At 42.7% G+C, this 16,864-nt stretch overlaps 1 protein-coding gene across 5 annotated transcripts in view; it reads left to right on the top strand.

The window, feature by feature from the left end:
- Positions 1 to 16,864, top strand: part of FGGY (FGGY carbohydrate kinase domain containing) — a 156,252-nt gene that overhangs the window by 112,894 nt on the left and 26,494 nt on the right. For 4 of the 5 annotated variants that reach the window (XM_035124274.2, XM_035124273.2, XM_060276863.1 and 1 more), the window contains 3 exons: positions 1,345 to 1,465; positions 6,301 to 6,395; positions 16,071 to 16,136. In XM_035124274.2, coding sequence (XP_034980165.1) covers positions 1,345 to 1,465; positions 6,301 to 6,395; positions 16,071 to 16,136 — 282 coding nt within the window. The remainder of the gene's footprint in view (positions 1 to 1,344; positions 1,466 to 6,300; positions 6,396 to 16,070; positions 16,137 to 16,864) is intronic. The other variant, XM_035124277.2, reaches the window with a different exon arrangement.

Below are 16,864 nucleotides of genomic sequence, written 5' to 3'. Positions count from 1 at the left end.
CATATGCTCTGGAGGGTTGAGGGGAACCCCCAGAACAGATTTGTGGTGACTACGTGAAAGGGACAACATTTTTTGCATACAGTACTATTTTCTTCTGTTCTTTTCTATTCTTAAATGAATCCTGGAATAAGAAAAACCAGAATTTGGTTTGTACCACCACTATATCTTGAAATGTAATTTCCCTGTTTTTTTACACATGGGACGTCACAGCAACATTTTTTATTAGTTTAGCTGATCCTTCCATGGCTTAATTTGCCTTATATCTAGATCCACAGTCTCCTGTTATGAAAAAGATGGCAGCATGGGCTTTTGTTGAGGACTTGCGTATTCAGTAATGTTTGTCTGATCTTGAATTTTGTGAGCCTTAGATGTATATTGAATGTCACAAAAACGATGGTGAGCAAGTGCCAAGGTGAATCTCTGCAGTTCTATTTCTGTGAACACAAAGTGGATGTTCTTTGTTAAAAGAGTAGAAAAATACCAAAGCCGGTGACATATGATCTATCAGTAGAGCGGGCTTCCAAGCAGAGATTGCCCCAGCAACTCACAGTTCCATGTGTGGTTATGGCTCTGATCAAAAGGTTCCTAAAAGGCAGAAGACTGTTTGCCTGCTATCATGCTTCTGGTGCTTTCAACAGTTCCCTGCTGGGGTGGGGGCACTCAGTGAAATAAATCTTCTCCCCTGTCCTATCAATTATTTCTTCAATGGGGAACTTGCATGTCTCTGGATCGGACTGAAAATCACCTGTCTGAAAAAAACCCAGGAAGCTCACTAATAAAGAGTCACTGGAACTGGTTCTCATTGGCTGCTTTCAGAACATGATAAAGCGTCATTTACCATGATGTGCACAAGCCTAGGTGAACCTCTGGTCTGAATGCTGCACCCTCCCAACGCCATAATAAGGTGGAGTTGAGAAGTGTTCATTTCCATTATTGATTAACCACAGTTTATTGTCTCAGTCAGCAGGAAAAAACGGGGTTATGAAGCTAGCTTGCTTCAGTAAACAATAGATAAAATTTAACCATGGTTTAGGTTTGCGCTGTAGCACTAAACTGTGCTTAATTGAAATCAGATGCAAAAGCATCTGATCACATCCTGGCATGTGAACCAGAGGAGGAAAGGGAAGAGTGTGTGAGTCCAAGGCTCACCTGAGCTCATTCTTGTCACGATAAAGCATGGTTAATCACAACATCCGACTGTAGCCATTATCTTCTCTAGGTGTTTTGCATGTTTCTCTACCCTTCTTCAACACTAACAGCCAACAACCCAACTCTTTAAGCAGCTGTTTTTCTTGTAGCCTCTTTTCTTAATCGATGTTTCTTTATTTTCTCTTCACTTTCAAGCTGGGAACAAGGCATATTGTGGAAACAATGCAAGCTGCAGGGCACAATGTCAACACTCTGTTCATGTGTGGTGGGCTGAGCAAGAACCCTCTCTTTGTGCAGATGCATGCAGACATCACTGGTAAGTTTTGAGGATATGGTTAAGGAACAGGATCTACTACCGTGTTGTTGTTTAGGGGGGAAGAGAATACACAGGCCTATAACACAGGTGGGGAACTCTGTTCTGTACAAAGGCTGCATTCTCCTCTGGGCAGCCTTCCCGGGGCCACATGACAGTGGTAGGAAGGGCCAGAGCTAAAGTGGGTGGAGCAATGAATGCAAATTTTATCTGTCTACAGCACCTTAGTTTATGTACAGACACCCACAGCCATCTCTGCTCTCTGTCCAGACAAGCAAGAGACACTGTAAGAGTTTCTGGACACCTTCCAGCTAGGCAAAAGCATTTGGGGGGCAAGGAGGGCCAATGGTGGGTATGGTCTTTGCAGGCTGGATGCGGCCTGGAAAATTCAAACGAGCAGAAAAAGAAGGTTAGATTACTGTAACACGTTATATGTGGGGCAGCCTCACGATCCAGAAACTTCAGCTGGTGCAGAATTTACCAGCCAGGATGCTCACTGGGACAAGATGGTTTGAGCATATCATGCCAATCCTGGCCCAACTGCACTGGCTGCCAGTTAGTTTCAGGGCCAGATTAAGGTGCTGGTTTTGATCTACAAAGCCTTAAACGGCTCAGGAACGCAATACCTCAAGGGCTGCCTCTCTCCATATCAACTGACCCGGATCATGAGATCATCATGTGAGGCCCTTCTTTGTGTGCCTCTTCTCTGAGAAGTCTGGAGGGTGGTAACACAAGAATGGGCCTTTTCTACTGTGGTTCCCAGTTTGTGGAATAGTCTCCCCAGGGAGGCTTGCCTGGTGCCTTTGTTAAATATCTTTAGGCACTGGGCAAAAACATTCCTCTTCTCCCAGGCCTTTGGCTACTTAAGCAATCTATGGCTCTTTAAACTGGGGGTGTATTGTTTTTGTTCATTATTATGGTGTGTATTTTTTGTGTTTTTATATTGTAAACCGCCCTGTAATCTTGGGCAGAATAAAATTTAATATAAGAAGAAGAAGAAGTTTGGTGGGCCACATTTGGCCACCTGACCTGATGTTCTTCAGTTCTGGCTTTTAGTATGATCAGCTGTGAAGGTTTTATAAATAAAATCTCTAGTCCTATTAATAACTTTATAAACCATTGTCCATCTGTGCGTCATTAGAATAATTCACACAGAAAATATTTAGTCAGTATGAAAATATTTAGTCCAGCCCATCAGAACGTTCTCCAACATAACTCCACGTTGATATGAATAGGCGTTGCCAAAGAGCAATGGTTGTGTGTAAGAGATGTTTCTGGAGATTCTGAAAAGGAGAACCAAAATTACCAAGGGCTTGAGCAACTCCTCTATGAAGAAAGGTTGCAGCATTTGGAACCTTTTTTGTTGTTGTTTATTCGTTCAGTCGTGTCCGACTCTTCGTGACCCCATGGACCATAGCACGCCAGGCACTCCTGTCTTGCACTGCCTCCCGCAGTTTGGTCAAACTCATGTTCGTAGCTTCGAGAACACTGTCCAACCATCTTGTCCTCTGACGTCCCCTTCTCCTAGTGCCCTCAATCTTTCCCAACATCAAGGTCTTTTCCAAGGATTCTTCTCTTCTCATGAGGTGGCCAAAGTATTGGAGCCTCAGCTTCACGATCTGTCCTTCCAGTGAGCACTCAGGGCTGATTTCCTTAAGAATGGATAGGTTTGATCTTCTTGCAGTCCATGGGACTCTCAAGAGTCTCCTCCAGCACCATAATTCAAAAGCATCAATTCTTCGGCGATCAGCCTTCTTTATGGCCTTCTTTATGGCGCTCAGCCTTCTTTATGGAACCTTTTAGTTTAGAGAAAAGGTGAGTAAGAGGGAACATTCAGAAAGTGGGCCATGAAAAGTACTTCACAGAGCACATTGCTAAACCACAGGAGGCAGTGATGACCAGCAACCTAGATAACTTTAAAAGAGGATTAGACCAATTCATGTAGAATAAGATTTATTGACGGTTACTAGCCATGATGGCTATGCTGTGGCTTCACACTTGAAGGCAATAATGCTTCTGAATACCAGTTGCTGGAAACCACGGGAGGGGAGAGGGCTCTTGTCTTCTTGTCCTGCTTGCAGGTTTCCCACAAGCCTCTGGTTGGCCACTGTGAGAAGAGGATGCTGGATTTATATATATACAGTGGAACCTCGGTTTATGAACACCTCGGTTTATGAATTTTCAGTTTATGAACGCCGCGGACCCATCTGGAACGGATTAATTCACTTTCCATTACTTTTAATGGGAAAGTTCGCTTCAGTTTATGAACGCTTCAGTTTATGAACAAACTTCTGAAACCAATTACACCCATGTTTCAGTTTATGAACGCTTCAGTTTAAGTACTTCGCGGACCCGTCTGGAACGGATTAATCCACTTTTCATTACTTTCAATGGAAAAGTTCGCTTCAATTTATGAACGGTTACTCCGCGGACCCGTCTGGAATGGATTAATCCACTTTCCATTACTTTCAATGGGAAAGTTCGCTTCAGTTTATGAACGCTTCAGTTTATGAACAGACTTCCGGAACCAATTGTGTTCATAAACCGAGGTACCACTGTAGGTTGAAAATAAATCAGTTAAGTTTCATCAATTGTCAGTTAATACCATTGGTTTGAGTGTGTCAAATCTGTGGCAGTAGGTTTGTAAAGGGGTGCCTTTAATTTAGGGCAATGTTAATTGATTTGCAAGCTTTGGGCACTTTTTGAGACTCAAACTTTGCACATTTTAGCCAGCAGAAACTGCTTAATAAAATGCAATATGTCCTACTTTAGGGGATGTATTTTATTAAGCCTGCATGACAAAAATCTTTATAGGAAATTAAGTGTTTGTAAGAAGAACATGTCCCAAATTCAGCTAAACCCAGCCTTTATCCAGGGCTATTTTTTAACATCCATTATGCTGTTATCCTATGTTTTTAACCTCTGGAAAACATCTTTCCTTTGTTCTACAGCTTTGAGGGGAAAACAAAACTATGAACCATACAGGTTCTTTTTCTCTCTCTCCTCCCCCCTTGCCCCCTTCTTAAGAAGAGCCAATGTGGTTTAGATCAAGTTTAAATCTTGGATTCTAGCTATTTAGCAGGGAGATTTGCATCACTTGAACATCAAACCAGACTTCCTACCTTGATGCAGGAAGAAAGATGGAAATCAGCATTATGTAATTACATTTCACGAAAGCAGAAAAGGTGAACCACATGACACAAGGTCTTGACCTAGGCTAGATGTACGCAGCAGACTATTGCCACAGTGGTGCTTTCTATTAGTCAAACAATATTTTATCAAGTCCACACCTTTCCTTATCTAATTCAAATAGCCTTGGAATTGAGAGCTGCTTTCTGATGTCTAAAATTAAAGCTCTATTAATAGATAATTCTGATTAAATTTTAAACCAAGGTTCTTTGACTGTATCTAATGACCACGTACAATGTAGGACAAAGAGGCCTTTCTGCGGCCTTGGAATTTTTCCTGTTTGTAGGAACTGTGACTGACGGGGGATGTCAGAGTTCATCTGACTAGAATGCTCTGGGTTCTCTTGCCCTCATTAAAATCTATCCGATAAAATAGTTAACATTCCTGTATCAATCCCCTATTCTTCCAGGAAAATTCTGAATATATTACTGTTAAATGCAAGCTCCCATTAGCCAATTATGCAGGCTACCAATAGATAATTTCATAGACCACTTAAAAGCCTCAGATTCATATTGTTCAGATGGTAAGATGAATGCATTCATTGTGAAGGCACTTGCAGAGTAGCAACACAAGCAGCCAAGTTTCAAAGTACATTTAAAACGTGCCAGCTGTAAACTCGATTCTTAATTTAGCTCTCTGATAAGTTTAAACAAGTTTCTGTGTCAAAACATTTTTGCCACTGAAAACCTCCATATTTCATCCATGCACTGTCTAGGGTCACGCTGCTTTCCAATATCAAGACTAGCTGGGAGCAAAATAACCCAAAGTGGGAGGTTGGGGGAGAATTCCTGGGCAGCAGCAAAGTTAAGTTCTTATTTCTTGCTCAGCCTGCGGGATCAGACCAAAGGCCCATCTAGTCCAGCATTCTGTTGTCAAAGTGGTTGATAGGATGCCCATGGGAAGACCTTAAGCAGAACATGAGTGCAGCTCTGTCCTCCAGACGTCTGTATGACTGGGGACATCTCACGGGGTCATGTGAGAACCAGCCTGTGTCTTCCTTTTTAAAGTTTCCGTGTCATCTTCTCTGGTTCCTTGTCATTGTCTTGGCAAACTGGCAGCTCCTATTTTTCTATTCACTGGCATGGTGCATTGGTGCATACTTAAAACCCGAAAGGACACTCATGTCTCTACAACCACAGAAAATGCCACCAAGAACCTTATAGGTAAAGGTAAAGGGACTCCTGACCATTAGGTCCAGTCGTGACTGACTCTGGGGTTGTGCACTCATCTCGCATTATTGGCCGAGGGAGCCGGCATACAGCTTCCAGGTCATGTGGCCAACATGGCAAAGCCACTTCTGGTGAACCAGAGCAGCACACGGAAATGCCGTTTACCTTCCCGCTGTAGCGGTCCCTATTTATCTACTTGCACTTTGACGTGCTTTTGAACTGCTAGGTTGGCAGGAGCTGGGACCAAGCAACGGGAGCTCACCCCGTCGCAGGGATTCGAACCGCCGACCTTCTGATCAGCAAGCCCTAGGCTCTGTGGTTTAACCCACAGCGCCACCTGCAATCACACAAGCAACCATGCCAACAGAGGGTATACAGATAATAATCCTCCAGCTGGTTTTTTGTTTGTTTTTGCTTTTAATCGTCTTCACACCGCCCCCACTTTGAGCATTCTAACAGATGTGTGTTGTTTTTGTCTAGGCATGCCTGTTGTCCTGGCCCACGAGGTGGAGTCTGTTTTGACGGGCGCTGCTATTCTCGGAGCCTGTGCTTCTAAAGATTTTGCTTCTCTGCAGGTATGTAATCAGAGGAAGTCTGGATGTGAAAGCTTAAACTCTGCACTTTTCTGCTTGGCCTTGCCTACATTAAAATTTAGACGGGGTGGGGAGGAATTGTAGGCTCTGTTCCTCACAAAGCCCAACACTTTCATCCACAGGTCTATTAACTAGCTTGGCCTGATTAGGTTAAATAAGGAGATGGGTCTCAAACAGTTACATTAGATTACTATAACTGGGATAACGGACCTGCAGCAAACTGTCACAGTGTGGAATGTTCCTGTTCAGGACACCAGCCAGCCTATCATGCCCTTTCCATTTCTACTCCATTCCACTCGTCCTCCTCCAAAGGGAAACAGCTTATCATGTTGTGAATGGGTGAATTAAGATAGAATTGGCCCTTTTTGGGTGAGTCTGGCCCTAGGGTATTTGCCCACCCACTCACTTGAATTTGACACTGCTCTAAAAAAATTGTTACAGTAAAGTATGCTATCTAATTAGGCAGATTTCTATATGTGGATATAAAACCCAGGCTTTAACTAAAGCATTAAAACTCCACTGTTGGGTAATTTTGCTGAGGAAGAACTACCTTCGACATCTGGTCTCCATATGGCTGCTTTTCAAAGACTTTGGGAAGCCTTCTTTTTCTTATCCTTATCTCTTGCCACCATATTTGCAACACAAGCAATGTTGTAGCAAAGGGGAATGAAAATGATGTGTCTCTTCACTGATGCACACCCACATGTGCAAAATGCCCAAGGGGGGGACCAAAATCTCTCCTTCCTTAATCTCTGGGTTATCTCTTAGTTTCCGGAGAAGAGAAGAAAATCCTTCCTGAGCAAATGTTTGGCCATATATTATCCTTTTCATTTCTCCAGGCCTTCCCTTCATGGTAATGCCTTCTCATTTATTTTCTAGAAATGCAATAAAACAGACATATTGTGACCTGCATAGCACAATGCAGGTGTCTTGTTGCTCAATAGAAATACTTGCCACACCCAGGATGCTGAACACTTTATTCCGCTCAGCATGTCAAGGATTGGTAGTTATGTTTTATATAATACTTGGTGAACAAAGCGCTTTGCAGCCACATTCCCAAAAATCTTTTCCCAGTTGGTTCTTAAATAAGAGTAGCCTATCCAGTGTTTTGATGACAATAGCTGATAATTTTCAGGTGGAGAATGTGGGCTGAGAGTGAGTTGGAATATGAGCAAAAAAATCCCAGTTCATTTCTCTACAACTGATGACTGATAATGGGCATTAAATGGCCTGAATTGGTGATCATTCCTCTATGGCTTCTTTTACCAGACAGCTGGATGATTGTATACATTTCAGTGGGATCTTCAGAACATAATTGCATGCTCCAACTCCACTATGTTTCTTCAAGACCCATCTGTTGCTGCTGCTTGGCTAAGCAACTCTGGAGGTCTACAATTTCCCTTCTCTTAACTCTTTCCTTGTCATTTTTTCCCTTCAGCTCCTCCCCGCAACCAGTTGCTTTCCTCCAGCTCAGGTCCCAGGTCCATGTCTGTGATAGAAACAGACCTGGATCCATTGCTGGAGGTGGGCAGCATGGAGAGAGTGTTTGTTGGAGGAGGAAAGCAGTAGGTGAGGCTAAAGATTCAAGTGCCATTCTTGTGCCCTTTGCTTATCCACAGGCAGCAGGGTTCTGTGGATGTGCTTCGAAGGCACACTGGAAGCATAGCTGCCAAGTTTTCCCTTTTCTCGCGAGGAAGCCTATTCAGCATAAGGGAAAATCCCTTAAAAAAAGGGATAACTTGGCAGCTATGACTGGAAGTGCGGAAATGAACCTGTAGTTCCACCCTCAGTTTAGCTGCCAAAGAGCCAGCTCCTGCTTTTGCAAAGCGATCCACTACTACAATTCTAATCTGCAGTATACAATTGACAATGTTGAGGGAAAGAACAAGACCCTGTCTTATTTGGCAATAGGCCAGTTTTATTCTTCACCATAACTAACTTTTTTGGACAGAGTTTATATATTTGGGGTTAGGATTATTATTGTTTTATTTAAAAAAAACCATGCTGTTTATTTTTCTACTGTGCATTAAATCAGTTCAGTTGCGTTTATGCAACCTAATGGCCAGCTTTCTTTTCATCTTGATTTCCTAAAGCGGACTTTGCTTACTAAGAATTTAGAGAGCTGTGTACAGGGAAGAAGAGATACTGATAGTAATTTACTGGAATCTGTGAACTTGTTGAGACAGAAAATTAGAGGAAGAGAACATGGAGTTTGAGCAAGCTGTTTGTAGATTGGTAGCGTTCCTTCCAAAGGCTGGTGGAAGTACCAGTCCTGCAGTGATGGGCCTTGCCTTCCCCCCTCTCTGTGAACTTTTGGCACATCTCATAATAACAACTTATCTATTAAGTCATTAACTGCAATTCAAAAGAGTTAATTTTAATAATAGCTTTCCCCTCTGGAAAGACGTTTAATGACAATGGCAATTTGGCTAGGCTATAAAGAGGCTCGGATGCTCAGGCAAACAAGTAGCTATTGCGCCGTTGTGCTTCAATATCAGGCAGTGCTATTTGCACAACAGGTCGTGCAGATGGAACGTCCCCTGACAGCTGAGTGAGTGTAAGGACCCCTCCCACGGTGGGTGGCTTTCTGCACTGAATTTTCAGCTTCACCAAGCAAGCTTATGTTTGTTGAAACGCTTCCAATACTGAGACTTTCCTGCAAATTTAACAGCCTTGTTATGAGGATATATGAACCCAAGGCTGCCATTACTTTTCCAGAGTGCCAAGCAGTTCTCCTGATCTGTAGCCACCCCTACTGTTCTTTTCTTTTGTTTGACTGTATACCTTTAAAGAGGGGGGGGGAGAGGTAGGTGCCATGTTTTAATAGCTGAGTAGACCACATTGGGTGAAGGGACCCAGGTGGCGCTGTGGGTTAAACCACTGAGCCTAGGGCTTGCCGATCTGAAGGTCGGCGGTTCGAATCCCTGTGACGGGGTGAGCTCCCGTTGTTCGATCCCTGCTCCTGCCAACCTAGCAGTTCGAAAGCACGTCAAGTGCAAGTAGATAAATAGGTACTGCTCCAAACGGGAAGGTAAGCAGCATTTCCGTGTGCTGCTCTGGTTCGCCAGAAGCGGCTTTTGTCATGCTGGCCACATGACCCAGAAGCTGTACACCGGCTCCCTCGGCCAATAATGCGAGATGAGCGCCGCAACCCCAGAGTCGTCCGTGACTGGACCTAATGGTGAGGGGTCCCTGACCATTAGACTACATTGGAAGAACCATAGACACAATTTACTTGTGTCTATTGCATCAGTCCAAGTCTCATTCACTCATCTCATAAAAAAAGCAACTAACAATCTCTTATATAAACCAGGATAAATTCCTAAATAGTTGCTGTAATCATCTTGTGTAAGCATAATATTGAAAAAGAAAAGTTAAATTAATCATTTTGTTGGCTTGCTGTTAATGCATCTCTTACTGAAAGTCTCCCAGAGTGTCAAGATGCACAGTATCTTAATTTCTATTTCTTTAATCATGGGGCTGTTGTTGGGCAAAGAAGAGAGAGATGAGCTTCTGAAAAGTTGTGCTGGCAGGCAGAACTAGGTTAAGATGCTCTAATCATCTTGTTTCATTATTTGCCAAAGGAACTGGGCTAAATTCACACTTGCATTGTCAGGTTATAATTTAAAACAGACTTAACTAAGAACCTTTTGGATAAGAACAAGTGCTTTCTTTTTTCCTTAATGCTCTGGATAGATACTCTGGGTTTCTTTTTGCTAATTTGGTCAAAGAAGCAGAAGCCAATCTTTTTACCTACGGACCAAATGGGAATAGTGAATGCACACATCACAAAAAGCAGCCTCAGTATGGATATAGGGACCATTTTCATAGGTAAAGGTAAAGGGACCCCTGACCATTAGGTCCAGTCGTGACCGACTCTGGGGTTGCGCGCTCATCTCGCATTATTGGCCGAGGGAGCCGGCGTGTAGCTTCCAGGTATGACAAAGCCACTTCTGGCAAACCAGAGCAGCACATGGAAACGCCGTTTACCTTCCCGCTGTAGCGGTTCCTATTTATCTAGGAATTTTGCATTTTGACGTGCTTTCGAACTGCTAGGTTGGCAGGAGCTGGGACCAAGCAACGGGAGCTCACCCCGTCACAGGGATTCGAACCGCCGACCTTCTGGTCAGCAAGCCCTAGGCTCAGTGGTTTAACCACAGCGCCACCTGGATATAGGGACCATTTCCATAACTTAGTGCAAAACTCAGGATTTCCTGTGTGAGGCCAGCTCACCTTGTAAGGTAGAACTAGTGCATCCTTCGCTGGCATTTATTTTGATGCGCCTGTTGGTTTCCATATCAAGTTCTTTGTTTTTTTTGGTTTGTCTGGCAGAGAGAACTCTTTTCTAATAATAAAGATGAGAAACATTTCTGACAATGATACTAGATTGTTTCCTATATTCTACCTAGTCCCTATTGTAAAATGGTTTATTCTTCTGGTAGCTCTCATCTTGACATGATATTGAAGGAACCTCTGCTTCTCTAACTGTTCATCGAGAATCAAGATCTCAAAAGTGCTTGGATTCACCGCTGGCAGACTCTTCTTAAATTCCTCAAAAACTGTTACCTTGACAGGGAACTGTAAAGAAGGCGAGGAAGTGGTATTGTCTGTCCTCTTCCCTAAGGGTATCTTAATATAGCTGTTATTTCATTCAGGGCATTTCTTCAAGAAAATAGAAACTCATAACATGACTTGATCTCTAAAAGTGACCCCTCTGCAGTATGGTTGTAATACCTGTCTTGGTACATCCATTGCAAATTCATCTAATTCAATAGCTAAAATCAGCCAACGTAATGACACTTCGCCCATATATATATATATTTATCACACATGTACACACATGAAAAGGTGTGCTTTGGTTCTGTAAGTGTCATAGTGATACGTGCACCAAGCAGATGGAATTTATCTGCCACTCCCCCATTTGTGTATATGCAAATGGACATTTCCTTTCATATAACATTGCAGTTTTAGCCATATATATTTCAGCTCTTGCATCAGTGTTAATGGGGCTCTGTAGGAGTTGTTGTTTTTTTTTAGGTATATGGTATTCCTTTGTGGTGGTATTGGACGAGCAATTCCTTGGCTGCTGGAGCAACTGGCCTGGAGGCGTGATGGGAGGTCCCTACAATTTACAGATTCAGCATGGCTTTAGGATAGCGTGATGTTCTCACAAGCAGGTTCAGATCATTAGCCTCATGTGCCATTGCTGTTTACCTGACATACGATACGGGTTGACATCTGTTGCCCAGCTCTCTCGCTGAGCACTTGCTTTGCTTTACTTACGGCTGTGCTCTGGTAGCACCACCAGGGAAGAAGAAAAAAAAGATATTTTATCCCTGTTCTTCTTGAGCAAATAGCAGTTTGCAGGTCAGCCCTAATTTGTTAGGCTCGGCAACATTCTGTCATGCTGGTTTCTCCCCTAAGCAAATGAATCGGGTGAAATTTAAAGAAGCCTGCCGACAGGTCCCCCAGCTCGAAAGCGTTTCCATCAAAAGGCTATGTCATCTATGTTAGGTGCTGTCATGCACTTGATGTATTACCAGATTGGTACGTGCTGTACAGTAGCGTTTTGTTACTTGTTGCGCTGCATGATTTGTAGCCATTTTATACCTATAGCAATTAATAGATAAAAAACTTTTCTAAGCAAAAGCTGCGGACTGTAACTGTGGGTCACAGTTGTCCCGGACTATAAAGTGCAGTGCAACAGTCATCAGTGCCTATAAAGAAGAATTAATTGCATTCACTTCAGCTTGGGCCTCTCCCCCCCCCCCAATACGCATAATTGCCACGGGGATAAGTTGGAGAGGAGCTAACCCTGCTTTCCCTGCATGCTGTGAAATGTGCATGGCAATTAGTCCCATTTATGTGAAAGGGACCTTTTCTCTAAGCCTAATTATTGTATGTGTGTGGTCAGTTTTCAGGAGGTGGAAACCAGGGAGGGAGGGAGGGACTAAGCCTACACTGCCATTCTTGCATGCTGCAAACCTGCACATAACCCCCACGTGGCACATTTACAGCCAGATTTCTACCTTTTCCTGTAGCCCGATTCAGCTGTAATAGTAAGCTATGGTTTAGTGGTTTAGTGGCACAAGCTTTGGGTTTGTGTGCTCCCCACTCCTCTGGCACAGTTATATGGCAAACAGAAGCATCTGCTTCCATTGTAAAACAGAAGCACCAGCCCAGTTTGCACATAATAAACTGAAGATGGGGTGTTTCCTCCTGGATTATACAGGCCTGGTTCACTTTGGTGTTTCAGGTTAGACAGAGTCCCTTAAGGTTAAGAAGTGATTTGAGGTTCCCATATCTGTCTTTTGTTGCCAAGAAGGAGAGGGGAGAAGCCCCACATTTACCCACCGGGCACTCAGGAGTTAATGTGTAGAACGCAGCCGAGAAATGATGAGAGGCATTAGGTTTGGATTTCATGCATTGTAATATATAAACCAATAGCCAATGGAAGGACCAACTTCATTTTACTCTGTTAAGTTTGTTAAAGTTAAGTTTATCATTACTTTTATCAAGTTAAGTTTATCATTGCAAACATAAACAAACACACACACATATATAACTTAATACTGCCATTTGTCAGGGCAGTGGTGGTAGGCTCTGACTGCTTCTGCTTCAGTTTAAGGCACCATTTTAAGCATTAGAGGAGACACATGAGGAAAGGTGAAGGAGTTCAGCCCACTGTCCCCAGAGGCGCTGGCATTAAAAAGTAGTTTTAGTTTTTTAAAGGAAAGCACTCCTGCCTACGAACCTCTAGTGCCAGGTTGGGTTCCCACCAGCCAAAATTGCCACTCCCTGTTTTGTTTTTGTTGTCCCCCCTGTTTTTTGCAGTGAAGGGACAACTTCAAGTTTCAGAGGTAAACTTAGAGGGTTTTTTATTTTATTTTACCAGCTCTACTTCTATGCTAATCAGAGTTTATCACCACACTCAAACTCTGAAGAACTTTGGTTAGTTTAAATTGAGGTTGGTGAGCGAGTCGGGATCACAAACCGTGGTTTGAACCTGGCTTTCTTAAACTAAATTTAAACAGAGTTTCCCTGAGTTTGTACATGGTGAGTTTAAATGTGCAAGTGGAAGTTTCCGGTTTCCATTTTGTCACTGTGCCCAAGGTGAGAGGTTGCTTCTTGTAAACACCGTACAAAGCCATTGACTAGCATTATGTCTGAAAAGCAACTGTGTGATAAAAGTTGTTTGGTGCTGCCCACAGTCTCAGGAATATGGTAAACCAAACCAGTGGAGACTATTGAAAGTCTTCAAAGTAGATGGTTAAATGTGCAACTCTCATAAAAATGGTATCATTGAAATTAAGTTTTTGGTATTGGCGATTGGAGTTAACCCTGACTTATCTGCTTGTTATTTCTGGGCTGTTTGTTTTTGTTTGTTTTTAAGGCAGGCAGATTTTTGAATTTATTACTTACCATTTAATAGTTAATTTTTTTAAAAAAAAAAACGCACACACACAATTTATTACCAATACTTACCATTTATAGTTATGGACTGAGCAAGCTATAAAATCATTGGAAAATACTACAGATATCCATTTACTGCATTTTTAAAAATATGTAAGGGTTCAGTAGAGGTTGGAGAACATCCTGCCATTATTGTTATTTAACAATGCCAGCCCTATGCCAGCTATCTGCTCAGTATTCTGCAAGCCGTAATGGAGGCACATCAATTCCAAGTATATTTTGTTTTATTTTAGCTTAGATTTTTTTTTTAAAAAAATGTATTTTAATCTTTCCTGGTTTTGGGACAAGGCCCTCTTGGACTTGGACTCAGATGTAGCAACAAGATGCTGACGAACCAAGTAGCAAAAAAAACCAACAACCTTGCAATCCTAAGCACATTTACTTAAAAGTCATGCTCACTGCTGCAACAAAACATAACTTTATAAGCAGAGACACTTTAGGTTTTCAGCCTTACTGCTGGTTATATGATGAGTAGGGCACTTGGTTCAGCCTGAATCAGAGGTATGTGGGCCACCATTGTTATAAAAGCACTCTGAGAGAATTCCCATGCACTTGCAAAAGTCCACCTGTCAGACAAAGCCAAGCGCCTTTTCCCAAATGTTCTAGCTCTATGGAGCAACATTTCAAAGAAAGTACCTCCCTCATGCATATCTGTAACACAGTGAGGACTGAATGCATTCATGCCCGGTGCCTCCATTTGCTCTTCCTCTCCTTGACCCTAATGCTTTATTTCTTCACTATTCATCCTGCCTGTGTGGTGTTGTTAAACCCCATGCAAAGTAACTAGTATGCCAATCTAACTAGCGCGGTGCCCTTTGAAATCACATTCTATGTTTGCTGCAGGGAAAACAAGTGTGACAGCCGTGTTTCCTGCAGAAATCACACCCACGAGCCCATGTCTGAGAACAGTGACTAGACCAGGGGACATGGGATGCTTAAAGATAAATGTCTACAAACCTGTATGACAACCACAGTCAGTGGTTTGCTGCAGAAGGAAACACTGTTGTAAAAAATAATTTTTATTTGATTTTACAAATATAAAAATATAACAACACAACCACACACCAACAGTTAAAGATTCCTCTGAATCTCTGGACTTCCCACCTTCCCCTCCATGGGTCCTATTGTTAAACCTTTTCTACTGCATCTTTTTCAATAGTCCGTGTTTTATATTACTCCATTACCTCCATAGTACTTGCTACAATTACAAGTGTTATTGCAATCCTGCTAATGTTTTCTTCTGAGTGGTCTCCAATATAAATTATAAATTCCCCCCATTCCTTGTTGAAGTTTTGGTTCTTCTTGGTTCCTGAGCTTTCCGGTCAATTTTGCCATTTTGGCATCGTCCAACCAACAGTTTAATTTGCCATTCTTCTTTGGTAGGGACTTTATCTTCTTTCCATCTTTAACACTGCCATTTACCATAGAGGTAGGCAGAGCCACTGATTCCACATAGCCTGTTTAGAAAGGGGTGTTGGGATAAAATAGTTCAAGCATCCTGTTTATGACAGAGGTATGCCTATAAATCTCCCCATAAAGGGTAGAGTAGAGTTACTGTTTAGACAAAGTATATAAATCAGTGAAGACCATTGGTCCAGAACACACCACTTTCCATAATTAGATCAAAATATAATATGTATTCCAATAATATGTTATCACAATATTAAAACAATTGCATGTTTAAAGTATTGTGGGATTAATTGAAGTTATCCAAAATTTGTAAAGTATTGTAAAGTATTGGGATTTATTCTGTATAGAGGCATAATTCCTCCTGAAATACGTTACAGTGAGAACCATTTTTTCAACTTCCGAGAAAATAGTGCAATTATAAAAGTGAGGGTAGGGCAGGATAGCGAATGTTGTTGTCGTTTTATAACTTCTCCAAGTTAGCTGCCTCTTTTTCAGAGAGTGCCTTCCTTAATTATGTGTGCTGTATTACAGGCAAATTGAATAGTCTGGCCGCCCTCCCCTCTAGCTAAGCTGAAGGGGAACTTCGAGACATATGCTAGAGAGTTGGAAACTCAATCCACCACATTAATTCCCCATCTGGGATTTGAACTCTTGCAATGCCAGTGCAGGAGATCAGAGTGTTCTGTAAGGAAACACAGGCATGTAGAGTCACTGTGCTAGCTGTCTGAAATGCCTGGGTGTTTTGTTTGTTTTTTATGATTATTTTTTTCAAAGGACACGTCTGGAGGATTTGACACCAGCAATCCGAACCACCAGGACATACTTCGGCAAGCCTTCCTCGTAAGGATGTTTGCTACCCCGCACGTACAATTTCTGCTCTTTATCTAGGAAGGTGGTGGTGACAGTCAGGCTGCAGTTCTAAGCATACATACACAGAAACATGCCGTACTGAAATCACTGAGGCTTCCCTTGGCAGAAACATGAATGGCTTAGGAGCACACGATTCTGTAACCAGTGGCGAACGGTGCCGCTTGGCTGCCTGGGGCAGCACCCCTTGGGGGCGGGGCGTTGCTCTGCAGCGCGCATGCGTCCTGATGCATGCATTGTGACGTCACGGCGCGCAATGCGCGCACCAGGATAAACAGTGCATGCGCAGTCCGTCCAGACTGGCACTGCTGTCCCGCGGCAACCTTACAATCCGCTGAGCAAGCAGCAACTTGTAAGGCTGCCATGCATGAATAGCGTGTGTAAGGCTACCCGTCCATGCTGCTTTTTGCACGCGGCAGCCTTATGAGTTGCCGCTCATAAGGTTGTCGCGGGAGCAGCAGTGTCAGCCCAGATGGACTATGCATGTCCACACAAGCGCAGTCCGTCCAGGTTGGTGCTGCTGCTCTGCTCGGCCGGCGCACTCTGCTTCTTCCTGCTCTTTTTTTATTATTTTTATTTTTTAAATATTTTTTATTGAAAATTTTTATAACATAGAAACATAACAAATTAGCTCAACAAAACATCCAAAACATCAATAAACCAAAACCAAAAAGAAAACAAAAACACATCAATACAAACAA

The sequence above is a fragment of the Zootoca vivipara genome, chromosome 7, assembly GCF_963506605.1.
Source record: "Zootoca vivipara chromosome 7, rZooViv1.1, whole genome shotgun sequence".
Classification (NCBI taxonomy): Eukaryota; Metazoa; Chordata; class Lepidosauria; order Squamata; family Lacertidae; genus Zootoca; species Zootoca vivipara.
The sequence above is the reverse complement of the archived record's forward strand: the minus strand, read 5'-3'. Positions and strand labels throughout refer to the sequence as shown.